This window comes from Streptopelia decaocto (assembly GCF_964273445.1).
Source record: "Streptopelia decaocto genome assembly, chromosome: 11".
Lineage (NCBI taxonomy): Eukaryota > Metazoa > Chordata > Aves > Columbiformes > Columbidae > Streptopelia > Streptopelia decaocto.
The window spans coordinates 17,034,737-17,060,659 of record NC_138666.1 but is presented as its reverse complement, the minus strand read 5'-3'; the positions used below and the strand labels follow the sequence as shown (position 1 = coordinate 17,060,659).

The 25,923-nt window shown below is 40.4% G+C and overlaps 1 protein-coding gene across 5 annotated transcripts in view; it reads left to right on the top strand.

The window, feature by feature from the left end:
• CDH5 (cadherin 5) overlaps positions 1-22,077 on the top strand; it is a 29,330-nt gene extending 7,253 nt beyond the window's left edge. For 3 of the 5 annotated variants that reach the window (XM_082062979.1, XM_082062978.1, XM_082062980.1), the window contains exons 2-12: positions 9,155-9,338; positions 11,599-11,887; positions 11,978-12,094; positions 12,863-13,027; positions 13,451-13,638; positions 15,153-15,406; positions 15,976-16,118; positions 16,733-16,857; positions 17,918-18,026; positions 18,313-18,558; positions 19,410-22,077. In XM_082062979.1, coding sequence (XP_081919105.1) covers positions 9,168-9,338; positions 11,599-11,887; positions 11,978-12,094; positions 12,863-13,027; positions 13,451-13,638; positions 15,153-15,406; positions 15,976-16,118; positions 16,733-16,857; positions 17,918-18,026; positions 18,313-18,558; positions 19,410-19,903 — 2,301 coding nt within the window. In that variant the 5' untranslated portion in view covers positions 9,155-9,167 and the 3' untranslated portion in view covers positions 19,904-22,077. Of the gene's footprint in view, positions 1-3,973; positions 4,463-6,633; positions 8,081-9,154; positions 9,339-11,598; positions 11,888-11,977; positions 12,095-12,862; positions 13,028-13,450; positions 13,639-15,152; positions 15,407-15,975; positions 16,119-16,732; positions 16,858-17,917; positions 18,027-18,312; positions 18,559-19,409 lie in introns of those variants that run through there. The other 2 variants (XM_082062977.1, XM_082062981.1) reach the window with 2 other exon arrangements.
• Positions 22,078-25,923: the final 3,846 nt, after the last annotated feature.

The following is a 25,923-nucleotide window of genomic DNA, read 5'->3' as shown; positions in this document are numbered from 1 at the left end:
AGGTGCTGGGGATGGGGGAGGCTCCGAGCTGAGACACCTGCACCTCTGTCTCTCCTACTGGAGCCACAACAGTTTGGACCAAACAGAAGGAAACTGGCTCAAAGCAAGCGAGAAAGAACCCGGATCTACAGGCACGGAGACCAACAGAGCCTCAAGTGCTCTTCAAAGTCAGTGAGAGCCTTCGCAGGAATAAATACACCTGACTGCAAGGTCATGCCTGAACCTACATTTTGGATATAAGCAAAGGACAAGTTCTTTGCCTGCCTGTAACACTGGCACTTCATCCCTATTTTCAGCATCTGTCCTGATCAATAATTAATCTGGATAGGAGACATTTTCCTCTTAGCTTTATATTTTGGACAAAGAATTCATAAGGGCAAACGTTTACAGTTCCAAACTATGCATGCAGGGTTTATCCCACCCATCTTATTAGCTCACTGCAGAACAGAAGGGCTGTATTTAATGCAAAGTTAAACCCCCAAAATAGCTCAGATTTCAACAACATTTGGCAACTGTCATCAAAAGACGTGTAGCCAAGAACAAATTTTCTGTCATTTGATTATTAGTTTCACCCCTGCAACATCTGCAAAGCAAATAAATCATATTAGTCATAGGTCCTACGAGCTTCCTGATTTTAAAAAATGGAATCTCAATCTACAGAGCACAGTATCTATATGACACGATGACAACGAGGTGGTAATATTTTGTACCAACACCCAAACTCTGCCTGTGGGTTTGAGTGGACTCAGTAAACACCAGGATACTCCTGCTCCTCAGGAGTCATTCAGCCCTCATACTCGTGCTCCCAAAGCTCAGAACTGGTAAAGAGCGATAGGAGACCATCTTATGACCTTATCTCAATGCTGTCCATGCTGTCAACAACTAAGAAAAAGACAAAATCTTCTGGTCACAATGATATATTCACTTGTTATGAAACAGTGACACAAATTGGCTTAATAATTTAATCACAAGTGAGCTTCAAAATCTTCTAGTGGCTAGATTTAAACTGGGTGCTGTGCTTAAGCACATTTTATCCCTTGTTATATTTTGTACCAACATATTTGTATGAGAAATAAAAGGCTTTACGCATGGAAAGAGTGGACAATACCACTTGCTGCTTCTTTAAACCACTCTAATCCATTTTGGGGTCTCTCCAGGGCAAGTTTCTGTAGTAAAGCTTTATATGACTATAGTAGCATGGCCAGAGTAAGAACTCTTACGCAGCACCAGAACAGATACATTTCGGTGCTTCATGTACTGTATTCTGTTCAAATTGATTTTCATCAGTTCCCAAGTACCTCTACAGCTTCTGTGATGACAAATAACATTGTGAAAAATGAGTAAAGACATTGATTGTGCAGCTGGCATGGTACACGATCTGCATGCTGAGAGTGTGAAATGAGGGAGATTCTTAAAACTCACCTAATGATTCGGCATGGTTCTGCTAGACCTTCACAGGTATTTCTCTCCTGGGCAAGGCAGAAGGCTGGCAGTTTTACTAAGACTAGTGAATTACTTGCTAGAAATACCAGGATGCTCATATGAAAGGAAAACAGCCATCCATTAAAACAATAATTACGCCACATAACTGATCTCATGAGAAGAGGAAAAACCAGTTGGTGCACTCACCACTCATTTTAATGATTTCAAAGTATTGTTTTACCTTCATCACATATGTCACCCTCACCACAGCAAACAACTCTCACTTAAACAGGGCATTGTCATGTGATATAATAAGAATTACTAATTTATCCAGCCCAAAATAATGCTTCCTTAAAGTCCATGAAGAGACCAGGCCAGTAACTAAAATATGTATTTAATTTGCTTCTCAGTTATCAGATTTGCAACTAACAAACTCAGATAAAACCCAGGATACTATAGATCAATAGAAAAACTATTTAATTAAAGATTAGAATAGGAATCATGGCTTGCACACATGAAGCACAGAAGCAGTCCCTCTTGGTTGGATAACTTCACTAGGTAAGATTTTGGATGTGCCACATAGGAAAAAAAATAGCTTGACCCCCAACCTATGTAGAAGTTGTGTACTTTTGTACATACTATAAGTTACATAGCAATACAGTCCCATCTTTTATTAGATCATGTATGGGATTCATTTCCACAAACAGAAATGTTTCAGATCCCCAGACGTATTTACACTAACACTGTCCACAAGAGGCCACGAGTCCCTGGAGAACACAGCCCATCTCTTCCAAATTTTCCCAGAAAAAAAGCTGTTTGAGATTTTCTGGAATTCAAACAGAAGCTGTATGGGCGTTATCTATAGGTAAATCAAGATCTCAGCCATGTATTTGTGACCAGGAAATTGAATATGAACCTACATCAGCAACATGTGTTCTACAGTTCTATAACTAATCTGTTCTTTATCAGATAGGAGCCATGTAGGAATGCAGACAGCACTCTCCAAACTGCAAATATGGTTTTGTATGTTTTTGGAAAATACACATTACGATAAGGTTAGCTAGAAATTGAGAGAAATCAGCAGAAGATCAATGTTCTTCTACCTTTGAGATTTTGGCCAGTAGACTTGCTTCTGAACTCTCTCAACAAGATCAGCATCTGTCAGCAAAGGATTTTGTGAGGGGAAGGGAGATTGTGATTACGTCTTGCCCACCCAGCAGTAAATGTCATGAGTCTCCTGATGCCATTATCAGGATGCCCTTGAAGGTCAGTGCTGCAAGGAACAGTGTTTGAGCTGAAGCAGCACCACCAACAAAATGATTTCCCCATTTGTCCCAGAGGTCATGCCTGTATATAATGGGTTGGATTCAGAGTGATCCGGAGCCAAGATAGACAAGAGCACGAAGCACAGTATGTCTGGCCTACTGTGATGACTGCATCTGCAGTACTGCTCTGTCAGAGATTCAGAGAATGAAACCTGCTATGGGCTGGTCTTTCCCCACTCATGACTACATTTCTATTTTTGTTCACCTACCCAGCTAAAATACCATCAGACACATCATTGACGTAAAACAAACTCCAGTAAAGTCAGGAGAATTTCCTGACACAAGATCAGACCCTGCACCCTGCTTCTCTTTCAGATCTGTGATGAGGTGTCTTCCAGAAAAAAACTGGAAACAACTTTCTTCATCACTCATTTCTCTACAATCGTTCTGTTTACAGCAAATGTCTTCTTTGGCTGTACACTTCTTATTTTCAGTTCACGCTCAGCCTTTTCATGTGCCCTTCTCTCAGTATTTAACGCAGCTCTTTAATCCTGGAGTCAACAAGTCATTCACTAAAATGGAAGCTGGGGTGTCAGGAAGCTCTGGGGGGGCGCTCAGGTAGACCTCACCCCTCTCGAGCACATGGGCACTCACTCACCAGCTTGAAGGGTGCCTTTGTTTCTTTAAAAAAGAAGTCTGTGCTTGACTGCCTCATTTATAGCCAGTTCTGTATCTAAGATAATTAAAAGTGGTTAGACCAATTTGGCTGCCTGCTTTCTACCAGACAATGAATCTTTAACATATAGACAGTATTTACAGGTCTCTTATAACCAAATTTCTTCATTTCTGAAAGAGGTATCTGTCCTGGCTGATGACTCCATACACCCATGAGATCAGCCAGGAGAGAATTTCTTGGTGAGATGAATGGACAGGGGGGGGGGGAAAATCATTAATACAATTTTGTCCTGACTTACCAGAAACTTGGAGCTGAAATCACAAGGAACTTTCAGGTTAGAATTATTCTCCCTTTCCCTGGAAAAATATATGAGGAGCCAACACCAAAGCCAAAACCAGAAATGCTGAATTAACTTTGCAGCTATATTGATATACAGTGCTGCAGCGTTAATGCCAAGAACTGAACAGTACCAAATGTACACACGAGTGCTCTCACAATGCTGAGTGACGTGTGGGGTTTTTTTTAAGTAGCAAATTTAGTTAAGATATTGCTGAAGTGGCTATTCATTCAAAGGTTCTATCACAAGTATAAAATGTCATTTTATATTCAGTTTTCAGGCAGGCATCTGCACTCCAGGTTGTTTAGTCATCAGTGGAAACCACTTCTCAGATGCATAAAATCGGCACAAGGACAATCAAAAATATAATACCAGGTAGTCAGGCACTAGGCCCATTTAAATCAGCTCAATAATCTGGAAACGAAAAGCAGGAGAGTGTTCTCAGGAAAGGCCTATTTTAAAATGAATCATTGTGCACTGTTGAGGAAATGCGACAAGACAGCTTTAATAAGAAATAAGAGAAACATGGAGTAGCCACCCGAAACAAATGATATCTGAAAACGCAACCAAAAAAAAAGATTGCTCCAACTCAAATGTTGCGCAATTTACTTAGTTTTTTAAAGCGATGTCACTAAAGTTTGAAGAGCTCCCCCAGTTCCCGTTCCCACGGCACCGCCTGTGCGCCCTCAGCCCCTCTCACGCCGTGCGGGAGCAGAGAACCCAGTTCTGCAGCCGAGACGCCAAGGAGCAGCTGGAGCGCAGGTAACAACCGTGCCGACCTGATTACTTTGCTGCCGTGTTTCTCTGGGTTTGTTAGAAGCTGCTCAGAGCAATGTCGTCTAATTATGAGACGAAGAAACTGGGAGAACAAAATCTGAGACTGTTGCTAGTCCTGACCCTGGCCCACCGTCAGGAGATGGCAAACACACTGAAGTCCTCTGTGCTTCAAATGTGCTTTTTGAACGTGATATTGCCTTTTATCTAGCTGCAATACTCTTCAGAGAAATGAGGAGGCTTTATCAACTCATGTTTGCACAGCCATTTAAGATCTCTGAGAGGCAGCATTAAGTACTGCTTGGACTATTTCCTTTAAATAATGTTTTCCCTGCTTACCAAACATGCTCCCTCCGCAAAGCAAGCTAAACATCTTAACTACCAGAATGACAAAGAGAACGTATCTGGTGTCTCACCTTCCTGTTTCTTACTCCTCACTGCATGCACACATTTACCTCTGCTCTTAAATATCATATAGATGAAAATTTAATGTTAAAAATGGATTCTGTACAGCGGTGTTTTTCAGGGTCATTTTGTTACTTGACACCGGCTTGGATTCTTTTCTCATTATATCTATCATGGTTTCATTGAGCACAGTAATTTTGGAGGTGTTTAAATCATTTATCAAAGTAAATCTTTTGCATCTGGAAAAAAAAAAAAAGGTAATTTTGAAGCGTTGTCTACTCTGTATTGTAGGGTTAATCCACTGCAATTTCAACAGAGCTTCTTGCACAGATCTTCTTAGGAATACTGGGAGGGTGCGGCAAATAGGAGCCGGGAGCCCTTGCCCTCTCCGCATCTCTGCCAATTGAACACAGCATCTCAGGCATTTAGCGCGACCTGCATCTACATGGCTGCAGGGGGACAGCTCAGGTTCCAGTAACAACCAGAAACAGCAGAATTTCAAGTACTGTGGAATGGAGCAGATTACGTTCTGTAGTATTGATTTATCAGTCAACTTGTTAATATTTTCTGATTTGACGTCACTCTCACTTTTGCATTTTCATGTACGTTGTTCAGATTCCAACCAAGATACTGTAAGTAAAAGTTATCATTAAGTATCAAGCTCAATCATCAATAATCATGTCTGACACTCAGGTTTTCTGACACTCAGGTGTGCAAAATATGTTAATAATAGTGGCACAAGCCTTTTAATTGTTTTTCCTTTTTGGTGCATGATAGCCGCTTAAGCAAATTTCTCTCTTATCACTGTGTCCAGCACTATTTCTGCTTTTCAGCTGCTGAAAAAAAAGTCAAGATTAGCATAAGATTTTAGTCTGATCAACCAGAAAAATACATCATTTCAGCTACAACTGTTTGCTCATTAACCAAATACTCCATAGAGAAACATGTTTTACCTTCCACTTAACATGCAAGCATAGAAGAAATTTATTTGCTAACTAAATTTACCTCCCATAAGCACTAATATACATTTTTAGAGTGAGGAGTTAATCAGATAAGAGGCAAATACTAGAAAAAAAACCCACAAATGTTCATAAAAATATTTCATCAAGTGTGTTTTCATTACACAGACACCTTACTTGTATTAGCTTCTCATCAAACTTACAGTTGATTACTCACCAAAACAACTTGTAAAATGCAAACTTTTAATTAGTACACTATTTTCTGTATCTCCACCTGACATTTTTTTAATAATTACTCCCAATCTGCAGGAAGAAACTACGCCGAATGAGTCATATATCCCATAAATCAGTTTGAATACCAGAGTTTCTCAGTTAACTGTCTACAGTACCCCGCAGACCAAGAGTTATTTGCTAAAATAATTCAACACATAAAGTGAATAATGTTGGTGGAAAAAACCCATCATTTGCTGAAAGAAAATTTAAGTGCAAAGCAAGAAACTTAGCTATCTGAATAAACCATTCCCCTGCTAACTTTAAGGAACATTTATGGTCCCTGCTTAAACTGGAAAAAGAGTGAATTATTGGTCTGATGAGCTAGAGACAGAGGGACAACTGGAGATGGTGTGTTAAGGCAGGCGAGCCATGGGACCCCAGGCCTGGGACAGGTCGGTCACAGCTCATGCTGTGCCGTCCCCTTCTCCGGATATGTGTGGCCACGGGGGACACTGCTTGAAAGGGCGCATCTTATTTCCTTTCTCAGTCCTGGCTGCCACAGCAGACATCAGGAGAAACGAAAAGCCATTCCCTACGTGTCATCCGCCTGTCACCCCTCAGAAATTGTCTTGCTTCTGACTCCATGGGAATGCATTCCCCTGCTCAGGAATGGGAATGTCTCTCTTCTGCTGCTGCCTCGGGCATTTCAAATGAGATCTGCTGGAAAGGAACACTACCATGGCCAGGAAAAGAGAGGGCATTTAGTACAGCTTGTCAAGCGCTAACATCCATGGAACATGGCCTTCACACCAGGACCGTGCCCTTATCCAGTTATTGCTCAGCAGGGTCCTACTTCTGAAGTGTTTGTATGTGCTGTCAAAGAAGGGGATTCTGAAATACTGTGATGAACTCAGCTACAGATTCAACAGCAATAGACTTCCCACTGTTGAACGGAAAACTGGCATAGTAACATAGAGGGAGTGAGAAGAGTCAGACTGTCCTATGGAGCAACACACATCAAATGTCCCTAGAAAAGACAGCATGCAAAGTGCTTGGGTGTGCAGTGTTACTTCTACCAAAATGAGACATTTTGAAAGATGCCAAAGACAAAGCAGAAGTCATTTTTTGCAAGAGGCTCTTCTATCTCAGCCTGTGTTTGACCTGCAGTGCATACCAGAGGGCACACCAAACCCCACCCAAGGAACTGTTAACTTACCGGGGAGTCTGGGCAAGCTGAAGGAAAGGAAGCCACCTTAAAATCTGAGCAGACAAAGATGGATCTGCTGAGTGGAAGGGGTAGCTTCAGTTTCAGCTGAAATGTGCATATATTTAAGAAGATTCAGTCTAGTGCTTTCTGTATTAAGGGCCAGGCTTTCAAACAAGGCCTGAACTGTGACACACGTACAGGTCACCTACTCAAAAGGAGAGTTTGTTTGCCTTTGCTGCATGGATCCTCAGGAATCATCAGGATATCACCACAGTCCCCGAGCTCCCTCACAGATATCCGTACACTCGTGACGAATTTGAGCCATCAATTTCCGATAAGCAGAGGCCCTACATGAGGACACCAAAGGTGTCCAAGAGAAAACACCTTTTTTAACACTATAGTCTGTTTTTTCCAAAACTGCAGCCTGGACTAGTTGATGCTAACCAACTGCTTTCCTTTGGCTAGCACGTTTTGTAATATTTTTAATAAAACAGACCTATGCAATGACCACAGAATCATATCAATGCCTTCCAGTTTCCAGTTATAGAATCTTCATGTATACAAACAAAACAAAGCAAAACAACTAAATCTCATTTTTCTAAAAATATTCAAAGCCAAAATAAAAGCATAGAATACAAAAAACTGGCTAAATCAAAATTTTGATGAATCCACAAAACAGGATAAAACACAGCTTAGCTATTAAAAAGCAACTTCAAGGCCACCTTCTTGGGTCATTTCCTACACAATCACAAAAAGGAGTGTTCCTCAGCTTATGTACAACAATGTAGAAGTGAGAAAAGTACAGGAAAGCAAAATTTGATGGTAAATAACATCTTTTTAGTGATAATGATAGCGCATCGTGGGATAACAGTGATTGCCTGTTACCAAAGAGTAATGTTGGAAACGTTGCAGCACCTTCCTGCCGAAAGTATTAATTCAATCTCGCATGTAGCAACCTGTTAATGGTTTTATTTTTGATGTGCATGCTGACAGATCCTAAAAGATAATGCAAAGTCACTTATGTGTAATTTAAAGTCTGATTATTTGAGTGTTAAAGTTCCCTGACAGCCCTTTATATTGTGAAGGGGAAATTTAGTAAGAAAATTAATCAGCTTTGCTGCATTAAAGAAAATTCTCAATTTGATACGAAAGTCAGACCTAAAGTTTGCTAATATTAATATATGATGCAAAAACATGGTTTCACCTCAGAATAATTTCACAAATCATCATTTTGTAGATGGTAAAATCTGAAAATAAAGGATAAAGGAACTTTATGTGTGTCTTCAAACGTTTCAAAAGACAAGGGACTGAATCAATAAATGAGCTCTCTGAGCTAGATAATTTGCTATATTGTACTTGGAATTGATTGAAAATTTCACATGAATCATTTTTTCAACCAAAAAAATCAGATTTTATTCTAAATCAATATTTTCCATATGAAGATATTGACTACAGCATATTAGGTGTCAGGGCAAGTCAAAACACTGCATTTGGGTTTCTCAAGCTGGAAAATTTCCCTTCAGGCCGAGCTCACAGCCACTTGGGGCCGGCTCAGCCCCGGTGCTGCTCCCCACGGCCGCTGCTCCTCGCTACTGAACCTTCTCTTCAGCTCGACTGGATGCTGCCCTCTGTGCTACCTCTCAAATCTTGAACATTTTTTATTTTGTTAAAATATTTTTGTTGCTTTTTACAGTCGTCATCTAGTTAAAACTGTTCCATGGAAGGAAGAAGACAGATATTTTAAATTTGGATGCTAAGGCAGATGAAAAGAAATATGGAAAGTAATCAAACTTTCCTATAGAAGAAATGTCTCTTTGCATGTCCACATGTGCTCTCTCTGATTAACCTGATTCTGTTGTTATTTATATAGTTTTCATATTTTATATTACTTTCTAGGCTACAGAAGAAGATGAACCACCTTATTCTACTCTTCTCATTGTTCTTGGCTCCAGCATTTGCTGACAGTGAAAGTCAGAAAACAAACGATGCCGGTCATAAACGACAGAAGAGAGACTGGATATGGAACCAAATGCATATCAAAGAAGAGATTGATACACCATTGCCACACCATGTTGGCAAGGTAAATAGCAGTCTGTTAGCAATGAATAATTAGAAATGCAGACAGCAAATGAGTATCTCAAAAAGTATTACTTGTTTGCAGTCTAGGCAGAAGAAAGGAAATAGAAATGGGTCTTAATTCCAACATACTAATGTGTTAACATCTTAAGAATGTGGACACAGAGTAAATCAAGAATAATGTCAAAGGAGTTCTACTTCTTTTGAAGAATATTAATAATTTTTAAAGAATGGCAAGTATGGAGCATCTGCAGTGAAGCACCAATTGCACTGCACGCAGGTGCACAGGAAGGAAGCCTGGCGGCTGATGGATGTCAATATTTCTCTGGCAGCTCAAGATTCTTTCAAAAAGCCAGGAGATCAGCTAATAAAAACCTATGCACTAAAAAACATACAGTTTACATCCCTCAGCTTGGATACAAAACAAAAGTGCTATGTTTAGGAATACTGTTGCACAACCACAATATTTGTTTCCCCAACTGAAAGAAAATAATTTAAAAAAATAATAATGAGCATTGACCTGCTTGCAAACTCATTTTCTTCAGGGCAGTGCTCAAAAAATCCTATGATTAACTGCGTATCACCCAGACAAAGTTCTTCCAATCTAGTCTTTCAAACTGAACTGCTTTGACACTTCTCAGATAACTGCGGCTGTAGGTTTTCCTGCCATGTACAACAATGAGCAGCTGTCAGAGCCGTGTGGCCAAGTGAAACAGAGCTGTGGTGCTCACCGGCGGAACGCGGGAGGGGGACAGGAGGCCACACCGCTCACACGGGGCAGCTCCGTTTCATTTCAGACCAATTCGCTGGTAGATTGAGGAGAACGATTCCATTCCCGGAGCTGTCCTAAATAAGAGTAATTCACTTTGTACCGTGCTCTGTGGTCTTTCAGCAGTGGAGTGCTTCTGATTGCTTTTGCAATGGCTGTGTTCAGAGCATTGCATTTGCAGGATTGAACACTTGATAAACCCTTTAAAAGAGGCCACAGGAGCAGCGCGGCAGAACTGAGCGACAGCTGCACGAATATGCTGATACAATTTGATTTTATCTTTCGTGACCTTGGATTCTCTCCTTTCTATGTTCATCCTCAGTTTTAGAAAAGGCAGTCTTGGAAGTCTATACCTTTTACACGGAATAAGTAAATAAAAATTGAGAAAGACTATCCTGCCTTTGAGGCAAGGCTGGGGTTATTTCTTGTGTTACATCTCCAGAGTTGTAAACTGTTCTTCAGCAGGTGCAGCAGCCAGAAGGATGATTTAAGTATGTGGAATGAGGGAAGAAAATGACACATTTCAAAACAGAAAACAGAAATGAAAGCACGATCAACAGTAAATGACAACTACAGGATAAAACAAATCCTGAATACATAACAGGTGCAATTTATGATAACATCAGTAACAAAAGACTAAAAATTCTTGATCAAACCCAGCAATCATTGATAAATAGCTTGCTGAAGTAAGAATGCTGATATGATGCACAGAAAATTGTGGTTTAAGCCTGCTATCGCTGTCCTTAGATCAATGAAGTATGGAAAGGGGTGAATCATCAGATTACCTGCAGATTAAATGATGTGCAAAACCATTTGAGATCGGATTAAATTACATTTTAAAACTGATTAATGTTCGTTACTTTCATCCCATCCCATTTTGATTGCATATAATGTTAAAATATAAAATCTATGGGGTAGAAATTTACTGTCATGGCATGTAAGACAATGAAAAAATTGCATGTGACTAAATACAAGAAAGCTGTCAGCTACAGCAGGAATTCTGCTAAATGCCAAGTAATAGAAACTAATGCTGAATAATTCCAATACCTGTGAATGAAGATCTGACTCTGTAATTCTGTGCAGTCTAAGCAAAATCTCTGCTAAATTCAGAAGATTACTTGCAAACAAGAGTAGCTCAAAACTGAACGTGGTGGCATGTGTTCAGATATAATGACATTAATGATTTGTATGTGTCAACTGAATGAACAATTTAAATCTTTAGGAAATATGAGATATGATCTAAAAAAAAATTTAAAATTGCTTCTTGATATATAAGCAAGCAACTGTCAGTCTGGATGCAAGTTTCACCCCATAAGCCTGCACGGCTGGAGCTGCTGTAGCGCTGTTTGTTCAGCAATACTCCAGCTGTCATCAGAAGTCTTGGTGGCCATTCTGGTTTCAAACTGAGCCTGAAGAAGGTTATGATTCTGTGTATCTTCTGTTACAAACCATGCTGCATCCAGACACCAAAGCTCACTTTTCTCTTTTCTTCTAGATCACATCAAGCGTAAGGAACAACTACGCCAAGTATATTATTGAGGGTGAATATGCCAACACCATTTTTAAAGTGGAAGAAACCAGTGGTGATGTATATGCATTTGAGAGACTGGACAGAGAAAAGAAAGCAGAGTATGAGCTGACAGCTCTCATTATTGACAGAAGAAACAACCAGTCACTGGAACCCCCATCTAAATTCATTATCAAGGTTTATGATATTAATGACAATGTCCCCGTGTTTGTACAAAAGGTATTCAATGGATCTGTCCCAGAAATGTCACCAGTAGGTATGTTCTTCCATCACTCACTTCCCTTCATGTCTCTGGTTAAAAAGCGGAATTTATACTAAATATGCTCTTTGAAAAACTCTTTTCTAGGAACCTCAGTCACCAAGGTGACAGCTGTAGACGCTGACGACCCAACAGTTACAGGTCACGCCACGGTTACCTACCAAGTCATTAAAGGAGACGAATACTTCACAGTTGATGACTCCGGTAGGTGAAATAAGCAAATGCCCTTACACTTTGTCCTTACCTTAGACTTTGAAGAAAACAGTTTTAAGCCTTTGTTATTCTGGAAAAGGCAGATAATAACTCAAAACTATAATTTTAACCATAATTTAGAAAGATGTTTCATTCACACTCACACAATGCCACTGCCTGCATCTGGAAATGAACTAATAAAGTCAGGATATCAGGTGCCATGAACTAAATGAGAAGATAAAAGGTAATTTTTTCCCACTGATGAAGAGACTGACTAGGAGCTAATATAAGTTCAGTTCCAGTTTAGCATAGATGCCATTCCTTTGACCAAACAGGAAAAGGAGAGTACATAAATTCTGAAACAGCATTCGATAATCAGTAACTCAACCCTTTGCTTTCCTAAACTTTCTTGTTTCAATTTTGCCCAGTTTTAAAAATAACGTCAGTATGTCTTGTAACCTTGCTAGTCCTCTGGAGCACATAACTCAGATGAAGAGGTGCTCAAAGGCTCTAGACGCTGTAGTGACCAAGCTTAGACATCGTTAGCCTGTTTCTAAGCAGCAAAGATCAGTATCACTTTAAAGGAATGTCATGGACAAAATCTCCCAAATATTCCACCATGTAAGAAAGATTTCAAACTTTTCTGGCCTTAGAAAAATACCACTGTAAAAATGCTACTTAAAGCTGAATGTGTGGCACAAGGCAAAAATTTGCTGTCAAAGTTAAGAGATATTGGACATGCTGCAAAACCTAATCAGAGTCAATGTTATTTTTTCAAAGGTGTGATTTCTACAACAAGGGCTGATTTAGACAGAGAGCATCAGTCGACATATGAAATTATTGTTAAAGCAAAAGATGCTCCAGGGTCTTCTGGGGATTCAAGCACAGCTACAGTCATTATCACTTTAACCGACATCAATGACAACTTCCCCGTATTCAAGCACCGTAAGTATAAAGCAAGCGCTGTATCAGTTGGAAACCAAGGGCTGACTTGACTATAACCAATTTATGTCAGAGTTTATAACAATTTAACTTTTCTTAAAAGTGGACAAAAGAATCTTACCTATGGAGAAGGCTTCTGTAGTGCAGCCCTGGCTACATTGCCTGCTGACTCACACCTAGAGGAGAAAATGAAAAACAATATTAATTTTATCACTTTGCACAAGATCTTGGCAGTTTTGAGAATTAATTATACTTTTATAAAAAATACATCAAAGTGCTGTCTGCAGAGATATATAATGCTGAATTCTCAATGGAATATTTTTTTGTATGTCTATAAACTAAGAATTTTTGACTGAGTTCTAACTTCCATGTACACACTCCTCATGTCTTTGTTGTGTTATTTTGTTTGTTTGTTTCTTTTAACAGCATCATTTCACTTTAAAGTTCCTGAAAACATTTCAGTAGGAGGAGAAGTTGGCAGAGTCAAAGTAGAAGATGTTGATGAACCACAACATAGAAATACAAAATACAGTTTTGTCAGAGGAGATTACAGGGACACCTTTGAAATTGTAGCAAATCCGTTCACAAATGAAGGAATCATTAGGCCAAAGAAGGTACTTTTCCCAGTAACAAAGATGATTATTTTGTTTTTCCCTGTGTAACAACGGTGTTTGATTCAGTTTGGTACTAGTGGGAGGACAAAATGAACATGTGTGGAAGTCACCATGAAATACGTTCATCTTGAAAACCCTGTTGTGTGAGCTCTGGGAGAAGAGCTGGTGATTCACCAGCTCATTTCACTGCCAGCTCTGGGAAAATCCAGAATTACTGCAGAGTGCAATGGGGACTGTGTCACTGTTACACAGTTCTCACAAACTTCAGATATTTGGATTATTCAAAGAGTCAGTGATTTTACGAGATTAACCAACTGACCAAATCAAAGAATCTTTGCAGCCTAAGTGAAAACAAAGAAACGTGAACAAGTCCACCTGCCCACCCCTCCGAACGTGCTCTTTACAGTGTGGCGCTTGCTCCAACCCGAGTCACAGCTCTCTAAATTTCCTCAGGGTGTTTGCAGAGCTTCCTCACTAATTCCTTTTAACTCTTCAGGACGGACCAGACTCTCCAAAGCCTTTATTATGCTCTGCTCTTTGTTTTTTAATTCTCAAACATACTTGATTCGTACCAAGAAACATTCCTGCGTTATGCAGGGCACTGCCGAGCCAAGAGTTCATTGATTTCATTGACTCAGAGTGAAGGAAAAGATAAATAAATAAAGAAAAGAGGGAGGACTATAAATAGTGTCCTGTAAGCCTCAGATTGACAAGAATGTGTTTTTCCCTTCCAAACATACACACACCGGTTGATTTGGAATCAGCTCCTCTTTTAACACGCAGTGGGCAGAGGTTCGCCCCACTGTTTTGTAACATGCTTTTGGCCATGCACGTGTCATAATTCTAAATACGCAGCCACGCGAGATAAAATTTCAACTGCTAGATGAGCACTAGCACTTCCAATTGCAACGTCTACTCAAAGAGAAAATCAAGAGTCACCACAACTAACTGCTGTGTATTTCACGGTGCTTTTATAATCTCAGGTGACAGCACAAAGGGACACAAATTTTGAAATGAGAGATAGCTTGGGCATTCCCCTCACTCCTGGTCTTCCTTCCATTGTGCGATCCCGTTTATAATCGCAATCAACGGGAAAACCAAGGAAGAGGATGTTGTTTATCAGTAAATGGTCCAAGCACCAGTCAGCGCAGCTATGAACTCTGCCTTGGGTGACTTCAGAACAGAAAGCCTTGCCAAGAAGAGGAGAATCTGATCCCCATCCTTTGATAAAAAGCAGCTAAACTAGTTTTGGTAGCTACAGAAAATTATTTCAACCAAGAAATACTTCCCAAACTTAGAATACCAGATGAATCTGTTCAAAGCCAGAAGCTGCTGAAACCACTCTATGAAGGAGATGGTCAGTTTGGACATGCTAGCAGGAGTCTAGCTGGGATGCAATTTGGTAATATTTCCAAACGTGGGTTAGAGTACACAGCTTAGGTTTCCACAGATAGTTACTGCAAAGTTTACTTAGACATCTCCAAAGGAAGAACATCTGTTTGTCTTTCTTCTAGCCCCTGGATTTCGAAAAAGTAGCAGAATACAGGTTTGACATTGAAGCAACAGATCCCACAGTTGATCTTCGCTATTTTAAATCCGGTGGCTCCAGGAGCATTTCGACAGTCACCATTGAAGTCACTGATGTTGATGAGCCTCCCGTCTTCACTAAACTGCCATATGAATTTAAAGTAAGGGAAAATGATCCAGAGATAAGAACACTTGGATCAGTTTGGGCACACGACCCTGATGCCGCTAAACGGAAAATCAGGTAATACGACATTAGGTTTAGTAATTATGTTTTAAATGGTGAATTCATTAATGATTCCATGGATTTGACAAAGAACTGAGACTTTGGCTCTGTTTTTCAGAATATTCACGCTAAAAAAAAAAATCCAATTTGATTTTTCTGGCACTGCAGCCACAGATATATATGGTAACCAAAAATACGGACATAAATTACATTCACCCATGTAATTACCACATAAACTTACTGATTAAGTATCTGCACATTTACAGGAAAAGGAATAATCCTGGCTATCTTTACATGGTTATAATGTATTATTACATTTTTTATTGTAATAGCTCTCTCAAGCCTGTGCTTTGAAAAGAAAATAGACTTCTGAAACAGTAAAAAATAAAAATCTGGAAACTTTTCCAATGGACATATTTCACTCCCACAGCTTGCAGAATTTTAGGAAAATATTCCAAGACTGCCTGGTCAAGATATTAATGTGATTTGTCACACAAGAACTCTCTGACTTTCCACTACAAAGAACTGAGGTGAAGCACAGCACTATCACCCTTGCACTGACATATCTCTTTTTAAACAAAAAACAGATTTATTCGACGAAGAGCTAGTCCTAATGGAGACTATGTCAGGGTATCCGATACCGGAATTATTCAACTTCCCAAGCCCCTGGATAGAGAATTCAGTTCCTCATACAACATCACTGTTGCAGCTCAGGAAATCCTTGAAGATGGTAAGTGCTATCCGCTGCCCTATTCGAAATAAATCGAGTACAACTTTACAAAAAGCAAAGCAACACCCTGCCAGCCTGTTTCCACTAAGCTACGAACGAAAGGGATGCTCGCAAGGTTTGCGCAATAATCTTCCAAATCAAATGAGTCCCTACAAATAGGTCAAATACAGTTTTAAGATTTGGCGCCAAGCTATTAGGAAAATGCATTCAGTTTGTTACAAGGAATAAAAAGGGCATGAGGAGAGGAAGCAGCTTGGGGAAGAGGGATAAGCCTGTGGTTAGAGCAGAAACATCCCGGCCACGGCCTGTCCTGTGCCTGCTGCCCCAGCGCCACAGAACGATGCTGGATCCCACAGCCACATGGTGAGAAGAAACCATAAGCAACTATCATTTTCTTCCCCATAGATCCTTGATCATTCAGGCCAGTAGGAGAGATTTTAGGAAAATATCTCAATCTGTCAAAGGAAAAGTTTAAATTAATAATGGAGCTAGAAACTCCCCATATTTATCATGCAGGAGGCACAGGGGTGGACACAAACAGTGGAAAGGAGAGGCCTAGACAGCACTGAGATTCCAGATGTCTGAGACCCGTACTGTTGTTATTGTCATTTCAGGCCGCCTTTCTGACCGAGAATCACATGCCCAAGTTCACGTAATAGTCACTGATGAAAACGATAATGCTCCGGAACTTGTTTATCCCGAAGAACCCAGAGTGTGTGAAAATGCTGCACCAGGAAAGGTGAGACAGGATGAATCATTTTTCCCTTAAACCTGAATTATCTACTTGCAAGCTCAGTCGAAAAATGTCTTTTAATAAAAGTTAGTCTCAATTTTCACACGCAAGCGCCTGATCATTTCACTGATTTCCAAAACATCAGTGGTCAGAAACCTCTCTTCAGGACTTTACAGTGTTGGAATATTGACTTTCATCTGCTTATACACGTGGGCTGCACAGTTCCGCTCCCTCCAGATTTTTAAGAACATCTGTGCATTAGCAATTGAACTGTGAAGTACAGTCAAGCCTTGCAGAGCAAAAATTAGCAATTCGGTTTTATCACGCAAATGCTCGTACATGATACTGAGAATGAAACCATTTCAAGATACTAAAAGAAACATTGCTGCATATAACATTATAGTGGTATTCATCAGAGCACAAGTATCTGCATGCACAGGGTTAGTTTTTGTGCTTTCAGATGTTTGGTCTCAGAAACAAGTATTTAGCCCATACATGTAATGTTTGTTTAATTAAGAGACTTTGTCACAGACTGGACTCTCTGACGGAATCTGTTAAAACACACAAAATATTATTTTACCTTTAATTTATTTTTTAAAATACCTTTGGGACATAATCATACACATTTTTAAATATATTTTATACTTCTAATCTATCCCGGATTGAGGTTTCCAAAAAGAAGCATGTCATTCAGGAGTGGCAGTGGCAATGACATTCAATGAACGAGAGTCATAGCTCTAAGTAAGCTGAACACTTTAGAAGACAGCCACCTTCACTGTTTAAATGAGCCACATGTCTTTGTGCATAAGACTTTTTTTATGCTTTAATTACACAAGATTTCCTCTTTCGTTTTCTACCTGTGAATGAAAGGGCAAGACTGCTCTTTTTGGAGATCTACCAGGAAATTACTTGCCTTGAAAGAACTTGAAGAGGAGCATCACAATATCTCTTTGTCCTGCCCTTTACTGAAGGGTTACACAGGATACGTAGCCCAGCTCTAACAATAAACAGTTTTATCATTGGAAGCAATACATACTGAAAATTTTGACCTCTTCCATCTTTGTAGGTTATCATCAGGATTTCAGCTACCGACAAGGATGAAACATCACCTAGAGGTTTCTTCAAATACTCCCTGGCCACAGAAGACAGCAACTTCTCCTTGGTTGAGAACTACGGTAGCGTATCCCTGCAATGCATTTTCTCAGCCAGCCAAAGTGAGACACTGAGATATGGGGGAGAAAAGCTGTAGCAATGACCTATGACTGGTCTAGATGAGCTAAGTAACAATTTATTTGTAAAGGCTCGACTTGGTGAAAAAAAATCGTATTTGTTGCCACCCAAGTTTCACTGCATTCTGTAGTGGCTGGCTCTGTCTAAGGGAAGATGTACCAACTGACTGATAATCTCTAAGGAAAATCTGGTAGAGATTATCACTTAATTAGATGTGTTTACTTCTTCCAGATAACACAGCTAATATCACTGTCAAATATGGACAATTTAATCGTGAACTTGCCAAAATCCACTACCTGCCTGTCATCATCTCAGACAACGGTGATCCTGAGCTCAGCAGCACAAATACACTTGTCATCAGTGTCTGCAAGTGCAATGAAAAAGGCAACTTCACTTTTTGTGAGGAAAGAGCTAAACAAGTTGGAGTCAGTATACAAGCACTGGTGGCAATTTTTGTCTGTATCTTCACTATCATTAGTAAGTATTTGACTTTTGTTATGTTCTCTAACTTTAAATGTGGGGATTGTTTTGGTTTTTTCTTAACTGAGATCTACAAAACCTTTGTGGCTATCAAATGGTCACAAAGGCAGAAATACTGTACCTATTTGATACATCTTGCTCTTTTGATTTGGCCTGTTAGCGTAGTTTCAGCTACAAAACCATTCAGTCTATTGGAGAGGCTGAGCCACTGAAAGGTTATTGCAGGTATGCATAATATAATTGATTTACTGTTCCTAGGCTCACATGCAGCTATAAAACAGGAAATTTGTGCTGGGGCAATAACAACAGAATTCCTGTTTCCAAAGGCTGAACTAGTCTGGAAGCCCTTTGAACAGTACAGTGGACATATATACATAAATAATCTGTAACAAATCAGCAGACCAGTACCTATTTGCTGTATTTGGAATCTATCAGAGAAGGAGCAACACTTTTTCTTGCTTGAACAGGCCTCCTATGCAATTAGCACATAAACAGCATCTGATGCCTGGCATTAAAAGATTTACCAGTTCAAGGCAGTAGTTGATTCAATTAACTTGTGACACTATACCTTCGTACTTGTGATTCCGGCTCAAGAGTCAGTTGTACAATTCCTGTACCCACTGAACTGCTTTGAGAACATAAAAATCCTACAGTTAAATAGCATTTAAAACTTTTTAAAAATAGTGTAAAAAAGAAAAGCCAAACCCACCCCCCCAAAAAAACCAACACATCAAAAAAACCCACAACAGGAAAAAACCCACTTCAGACTGTGTTACATATCTTAAATGCAATTTGTTTTACTTCCCTACTTCTCCATTTACACCTGCTCATCTAAGTTTTCTTTGCAGTAATCGCGTTGCTAATTCTTCTAAGAAAGAGACACAAGAAGGATTTGAGCGGTCTTGGGAGGAATGTGGCAGAGATTCATGAACAGCTGGTCACGTACGATGAAGAAGGGGGTGGTGAAATGGATACCACCAGCTATGATGTATCTGTACTCAACTCGGTCCGCAAGAATGGTATAAAGCCTGAGGCAGCTCCCTCTCCGTATGCACAAGTCCAAAAGCCTCCTGGGAATATGACTTCTGGTGCTGGAGAAATGGAAATGATGATTGAGGTTAAGAAAGATGAAGCCGACAACGACAGGGACCTGCTGCCCTATGACACACTTCACATTTACGGCTACGAAGGTGCCGAGTCCATTGCAGAATCTCTCAGTTCTTTGGAATCAGGCTCCTCAGACTCAGATATTGATTATGACTTTCTAAATGACTGGGGACCCAGGTTTAAAATGTTAGCTGAGCTGTATGGATCAGAACCAAATGAAGATTTTGTGTATTAAGTTCAAATTAGCCATGAATATTCTCACTCCCACTACAGACAGACATCAAGACCCTGCCAATGGTCAAAGAACTCACAGCTCTTCATTCAATCTGTACTAAGATTTCAAACAGACACACACAAAAAAACCCACCTGAGAGCATAGAGTTAAAAAGAAACACACAGATCACATATGTTGACTTCCCCCAGCTCTGCTCTCCTTGCTAACATTCAGTTCTTTCCCCAAAATTGCTGCTTGAGGACCTGCTCAACTCTTCTGGGACATAACTCCTCTCCCTGTCCAGAGAGACATTTCTCCTTAAAAAGTGGTTTTGTCCCCAGTTTCTCCTTCATTCCTCTCTCCTCCTGCACTGTTTTCATCAACAGACATTCAAGGTCACCATCCGCTGAAGCAGAGAGGTTGGGTGGCATTGGGAAGGAATGTTTTGAACCTCCTGTATCTCCAGCCGGCTGGTTTGCCTGGCCCTCTTGTAACATCTTCACCGACATTCCACGCTTATGCTTACCCAGCAGAGGAGAGGAGGAACATATGGTCTGTCACTTCATATTAGAAATTATTCCATCACTTTCAAAAAGAGGCATGATTTCTCCTTCTTTCCAATCTATTAATTATTCTTGCTTTATAGTTTTCTACTACATATATGAGTTACTAAAGATAAAATTAGACAGAATTTTTAGATGCACAATCTGGTTTCATCTGTCATTTTCAACAGCCTGATGATGATTTCAGGCACCTTGCTGGAATTTGCTCTAGCTAGCAGCAAAATTGTTTTTTCTCTCTGTAAAGAGGATCTCAGTGTTACTCAATGGAACATATCCTGCAGGGCAGGAAACGCAAAGATCAGGAGAATGTGGAGACTCCAATACTGTAAATGTCTCTAGATGGCAACATAGGTCTCTCTAGATTTCTAAAGAGGTTGAATACATTTTTTTATTCAACATTATTAAAGCAATTGTATTTTTTCAGGGACAAACACAACTGAAAGGCCTCATTACTGTGAAACTGTTTTGATTTTTTTTCTAAGCAGGTACTGTAAAATGGGTATTTTCCACCTAGGAAAATATTGTAGACTTCCAAACCAGAATGCTACACACCCACACATTAGTCTGCATAAAAGAACTGCAAATGTAAATAAGGTTTTGGAGCTGCAACTACTATGTCCCTGGTAAGCATGTGTTTAGTTTCTTGCCTGATGAAGAGCCACAGAATGAACAGAATGAAACTTCCCATGCAGGAAGTTACCCAGCCAGACACATGGTGTAAAATGCGGGTCTCTTAGGACGCTGCTCTGTCTCTGGTCCTGGCAATGCAGATTCCCGTTGCCTTCAGCAGGAGCAGAGCCCTGCCACACAGATACTCAGTTCTGCAGAATCTGTGCTGGAGCTGTATATATTAGTTTAGTTGATTTGATTATTTAAATTTGGTAGCTAATCAAGTAACGCTAATTTTTTTTCTTTTTATTTTTTTTGTTTTCCTAAACCAATATGGTGGAACCTCACAAATTTGCTTTTCACTTATTCATGTCATCTCTAATTTACACCCCCTTCCCCCAAAATGCTTTCTTGGCAGGAAATAGCAATGCACTATAATAGGGTCTCACATTAGTCCTCACTACTATAGAAAGCTGTCCAATGCAATACTTAGCGGGACACTAACGCTTCATATCACCAATAACGCAATCCCTCAAATGTCCAAATACGAACTAAAGGAAAAGTCAGTAGAATTCTGCACATCTGCGAATCAGCTTTGGATCACATCCTTTATAGCAGAAGTACAATTTGCAATGACAGCCTTGGTTTTATTTTTAATGTGTTCGTTCTCTTCTGTTTTGCTTAATCCATTCAACAGTGTATGCTATTGGGGTTCCACATGTTAGTATATTATAAGGAGTGCTAACTAATAATACTTACAGTTTAAGGTTTTCATCAGTAACTAAGGTATTGGCTATCAACAGGTAGAGTTAGTTATAAAATTATTTAGTGCAGTAAGTACTTTGTTAAGCAGCATCCAGATAATAGTACCTGTAATCGCAATTTTTAAGCCTGTTTTATAAAGCTATTTTAAGGATCACTGTAGCAATTTCCACTGTATAAAGATGTTTGCACTGGATAGTTTCTTTTTACATTCCTGTACTGTATTTTTTTTTTACTCGATAAAAGCCAATCTCAAGTTCAGATTTTCTGTGCATTAATGAGTTTCACACAGAAGACAATACCACGCTTTGTACCACAGTGAATTCAACTATAAAACCACTGGTATCTTCACTCTAAGCCAATTCAGAGTAGACACAAATTCACCAAAGGACTTTCTGTAAAAGAAGTTTTCTCCCGCTCTTTGGAAAGTTGTCAGTAAAGCTCCTGGGGTGTGGAAAAGCCCCACCAGTGCGGTCTGGCTTCAGTCGAACCCTCTGCCTGTGGAGGGCTCGGCAGCGCTGCACGACACACCCGCATTCCCAGCACATGTTTGGTGGATTAGCTCTTTTTCCTGCTGGAACAGCACTCGGCTCTGACGGGAAAGGACAGGCTGGAACAGCAAGTCCAGACACCCGGGCCAGTACGAACCACCCACCCCGGGGAACTGCACATATGGGCACCACCTGAGCGCTCTGTCTGTGTCACCTCCCGGGTGACACCCCAGCACCGCCACCCGCCCCTCTGATCCGCTGCCACACGCACAGGCAGGCGGGATCGCTCCCTAGAGCAGAAAATCCTGCACTTTATCACGGGATTCAGACCGGACATGCCAGAACAGTACACACCTACTAAATAAAAAAACCCCTACTCCTAACTCTGCAGCTTTATATAGCACAGTTTCCAACCATTTCTTTTTGCTGCTAACAATGACTACCCCAATATATTCCCAAGATTATTCTAGTACTTTAAAAAAAAACACGTCAATTTTCCCCAGATACAGCACTGATAATTTACAAAGCCTGGAATAAAGCGAAAAAGTTCTATTCCTTCACTGCTAATTGCCATGAGCAAATTCCAGATCAAACACACTTTAGCACAAGTTGTATTAAAAACACAATAGATGTGCTAATTATGTTATAATGAAATGCATTTTTCCATAGAAAGAATTTGATTAAACAGCTACTTGCAACTTGTAGCAGAGATTCTTGTAAAGGTTTTCATTATTCATCTAATTAATATGCATTTTAATCTCTTATCCCTAAACATACATCACGAATTATTATTTTATTACATTCAGACACAGAAGTTAATGCCATTTAATAAGTTTTTACTCCTACCCCGTTAGAAATTTTTTATGAAATAATGACTTGTGATCGGATTCCTCGCTGCGTATCAAAGCAGCAATGAAAGCTGTTTGAAATGAACACCTGGCACGCTGCCGCACTGCCCAGGTAGCTCAGAGCAGCTCAGGTCCCGTTATCAAAATGAGTTTCCACTGGCCAGAAAAAGAAAGAACGATTGTATTGGGTATTATCCAATAACAGTCCAGTGATACAAATACACTGTCAGAAAGAATATAACGGCAAATCCAGCGAAAACAGAAGGATTAGTTATAAAAATAATTCAAAAAATTTTTCTGAGTTGTTGTTCTGCACTTAGTGGGTTGTCCCTTTCTCTTCCTCAACAAGCAGAAGGGCCGGGCCAGCCTGGCGATCAGACCTGCTCACACACAGCTGGTGTCACCAAGCCACAGAAAGCCACACTGGGGTTTTGGACCTTAGTGTTCGGCGTACAGATCCACCTATGTACATTTATTTTATACGTTTTCACTCCTATGCATATGTTACATATAGGGGAAATGCTCATGGTGATAGTAAATATGCAGATATACTATCCTATTTGGCTAGAAATAATAGTTATACTTATTTCCATTACACTTCAGATGGGACTAGGATAGAAAAAAAGAAAAACCACTTTCTTTCCTGATCTATTCTCCCCTCCTACTTTTTTAAAATAAATATTTCAAGTTTGAGGAAGTGAAAGATAAAACTCTCATAGTTTTTACCGTCACACTCTTCCTGGAATGAAAGAAATCACCAAGGTGGTATCTTTTCCATTTAGGAAGCGACCACGATTTCACTGTAGCACAAGTCATCAAGTCTTACCAGGAATTGAACTAGAGTCTGATCAGATCAAAGTGGTGATTTAGCCTAAATCTAGTCCATAGAAAAAGCATGACAGAAAACCAAACAGCAAAGACACCCTTTTAGTCTGCATGAGAAAAAGAGAAAAACAGAAAAACTCTTTTATGAGCAATAAAAACGCACAGATTTTTGCTGGCATCTCTCAGCTTCCTGACTTTGCTCCTGCCTGACCTGAAAGAAAAGGGAAAAACAGCATTTCCTTCCACTTACCCCCAGTGAGGAGCTGTTCCACCTGCTTTCCCACAAGACTCTCTTAATTCATTCTAATTAACCCCTTTGTCAATGCCACAATCAATCATAAATGTCTGTATTTCTTTCGTTCCTCATTAAAAATGAACCTCTACTTGAAAGCCAGTGCCCCGAATGAAGTTATCAAAACAAGCAGAACAAAGCAAGGCAGAGTTCACCAGGCAAACACATTGAAAATAAGCCAAATAAAGTCCAGCCAGTAACAGCTGGACTGCAAGTGGTCCAAGGAGCATTTCTGGCCGCCTCGCTAGAGCTCAAGGCCTGACCTGCAGTGCCCTCTGCAAACAGTGCATTCTCAAACGGAAAGGTTCAAAGGGAGATATCGTGTATCCACCTGCTGCTCTGACCTGCAGAAACCTCCAACATGGCAAATATTTCTTGGGACAATGTCTTGCCACTACAAACTACTGTTAGGCAACTGGGGCAGTACGGAGAAACCAGATCAAAATGTGAGTCCAAATTTTAAAATGTGTTTTCTAAACAACTGTCCATGCTTTGCTCTCCCCATTTAAAGAGCAAACCTGAAGAACCTAAAAATGCTGAAAACCCCACAGGAACATGAAACGCCAGAGTTTACTGCTGCACGTTCTGCACGCAGCCTGTCCCACGCCACCGATGCACAGAATGCCCGCTAGTGCAATATTCAGAACCACAGGCGAGCCGAGCCCGCGGTACGGCGGTCAGCACCGCGGGGCCGCGCCTGCCATGGCCACATGCGGCCGCCTGGTGGCGCTCGGTGCCAGCGCTCCGGCACGCGTGGTGCCGGCACCCCCGCCTCCAAGGGTTCGAGCCCGGCTGCCACCCCGTCCGCGGGTTCGAGCCCGGCTGCAACCCCGTCCACGGGTTCGAGCCTGGCTGCTGCCCTCTGCACGGCTCCGCCTGCCCACACGGGCATCCGACCCGTCTTCGGTAAAATTAACAATCCTGGGAAGTTAAATCAATCCGTTTCATGCTTTAACGCTGACTTCATAAAAATACTCAGCCCTCTCCAGCAGCCAGAAAGGCTACGAAGCCTGGACTTACACATTAAAAAGTAGTGACCTCGTTCAGGCAGCTTTGAAGGGCATGAAGGGCAGGGAAACGGCTTTGGGGAAAGGATGCCAGCTCCAGATGTCTCCTTCATTAAAATGTCAGTCCAGATCACCCTACTTGGGGCAGGTTTCCCTGTTTGCCAGAAGAAGTCAAATACTAAATCCTGCTAGTTTGTTATACAACACTGAAATCTGATTTTTATGATAAAGATGTTGTCCAATCCTGCTTCTTCAGAATATTTTTCCTTTCAAACCAAACTGCAACTACTACTAGGGATTTTCTCAAGCAATACCAAATAATTTTTATTTTCAGTGACTCTCGTATCTTGAATTCGTGTATTTGTGTATGACCATGTGCATTATCCACTAATCATTATTTGTTCATTTTTTTATATTACAACCATGCAGCAAAACTTCCCCAAGTCACCATACAAACAAACTAGTAAAAACAAAAAGTACCAGGAACCTTTCAGTGACCCCTGAAAAGTGGCACAGAAATCACTTGCCATATAATTACAGACTAATGGCTTCACGAAAGTCAAAGACTCCTTGCAAGTGGATTTAATTCGGTATTTGTAATCAGTAATTTAATCAGCCTTCATCCTCTCTCCTGCTACTCCTCT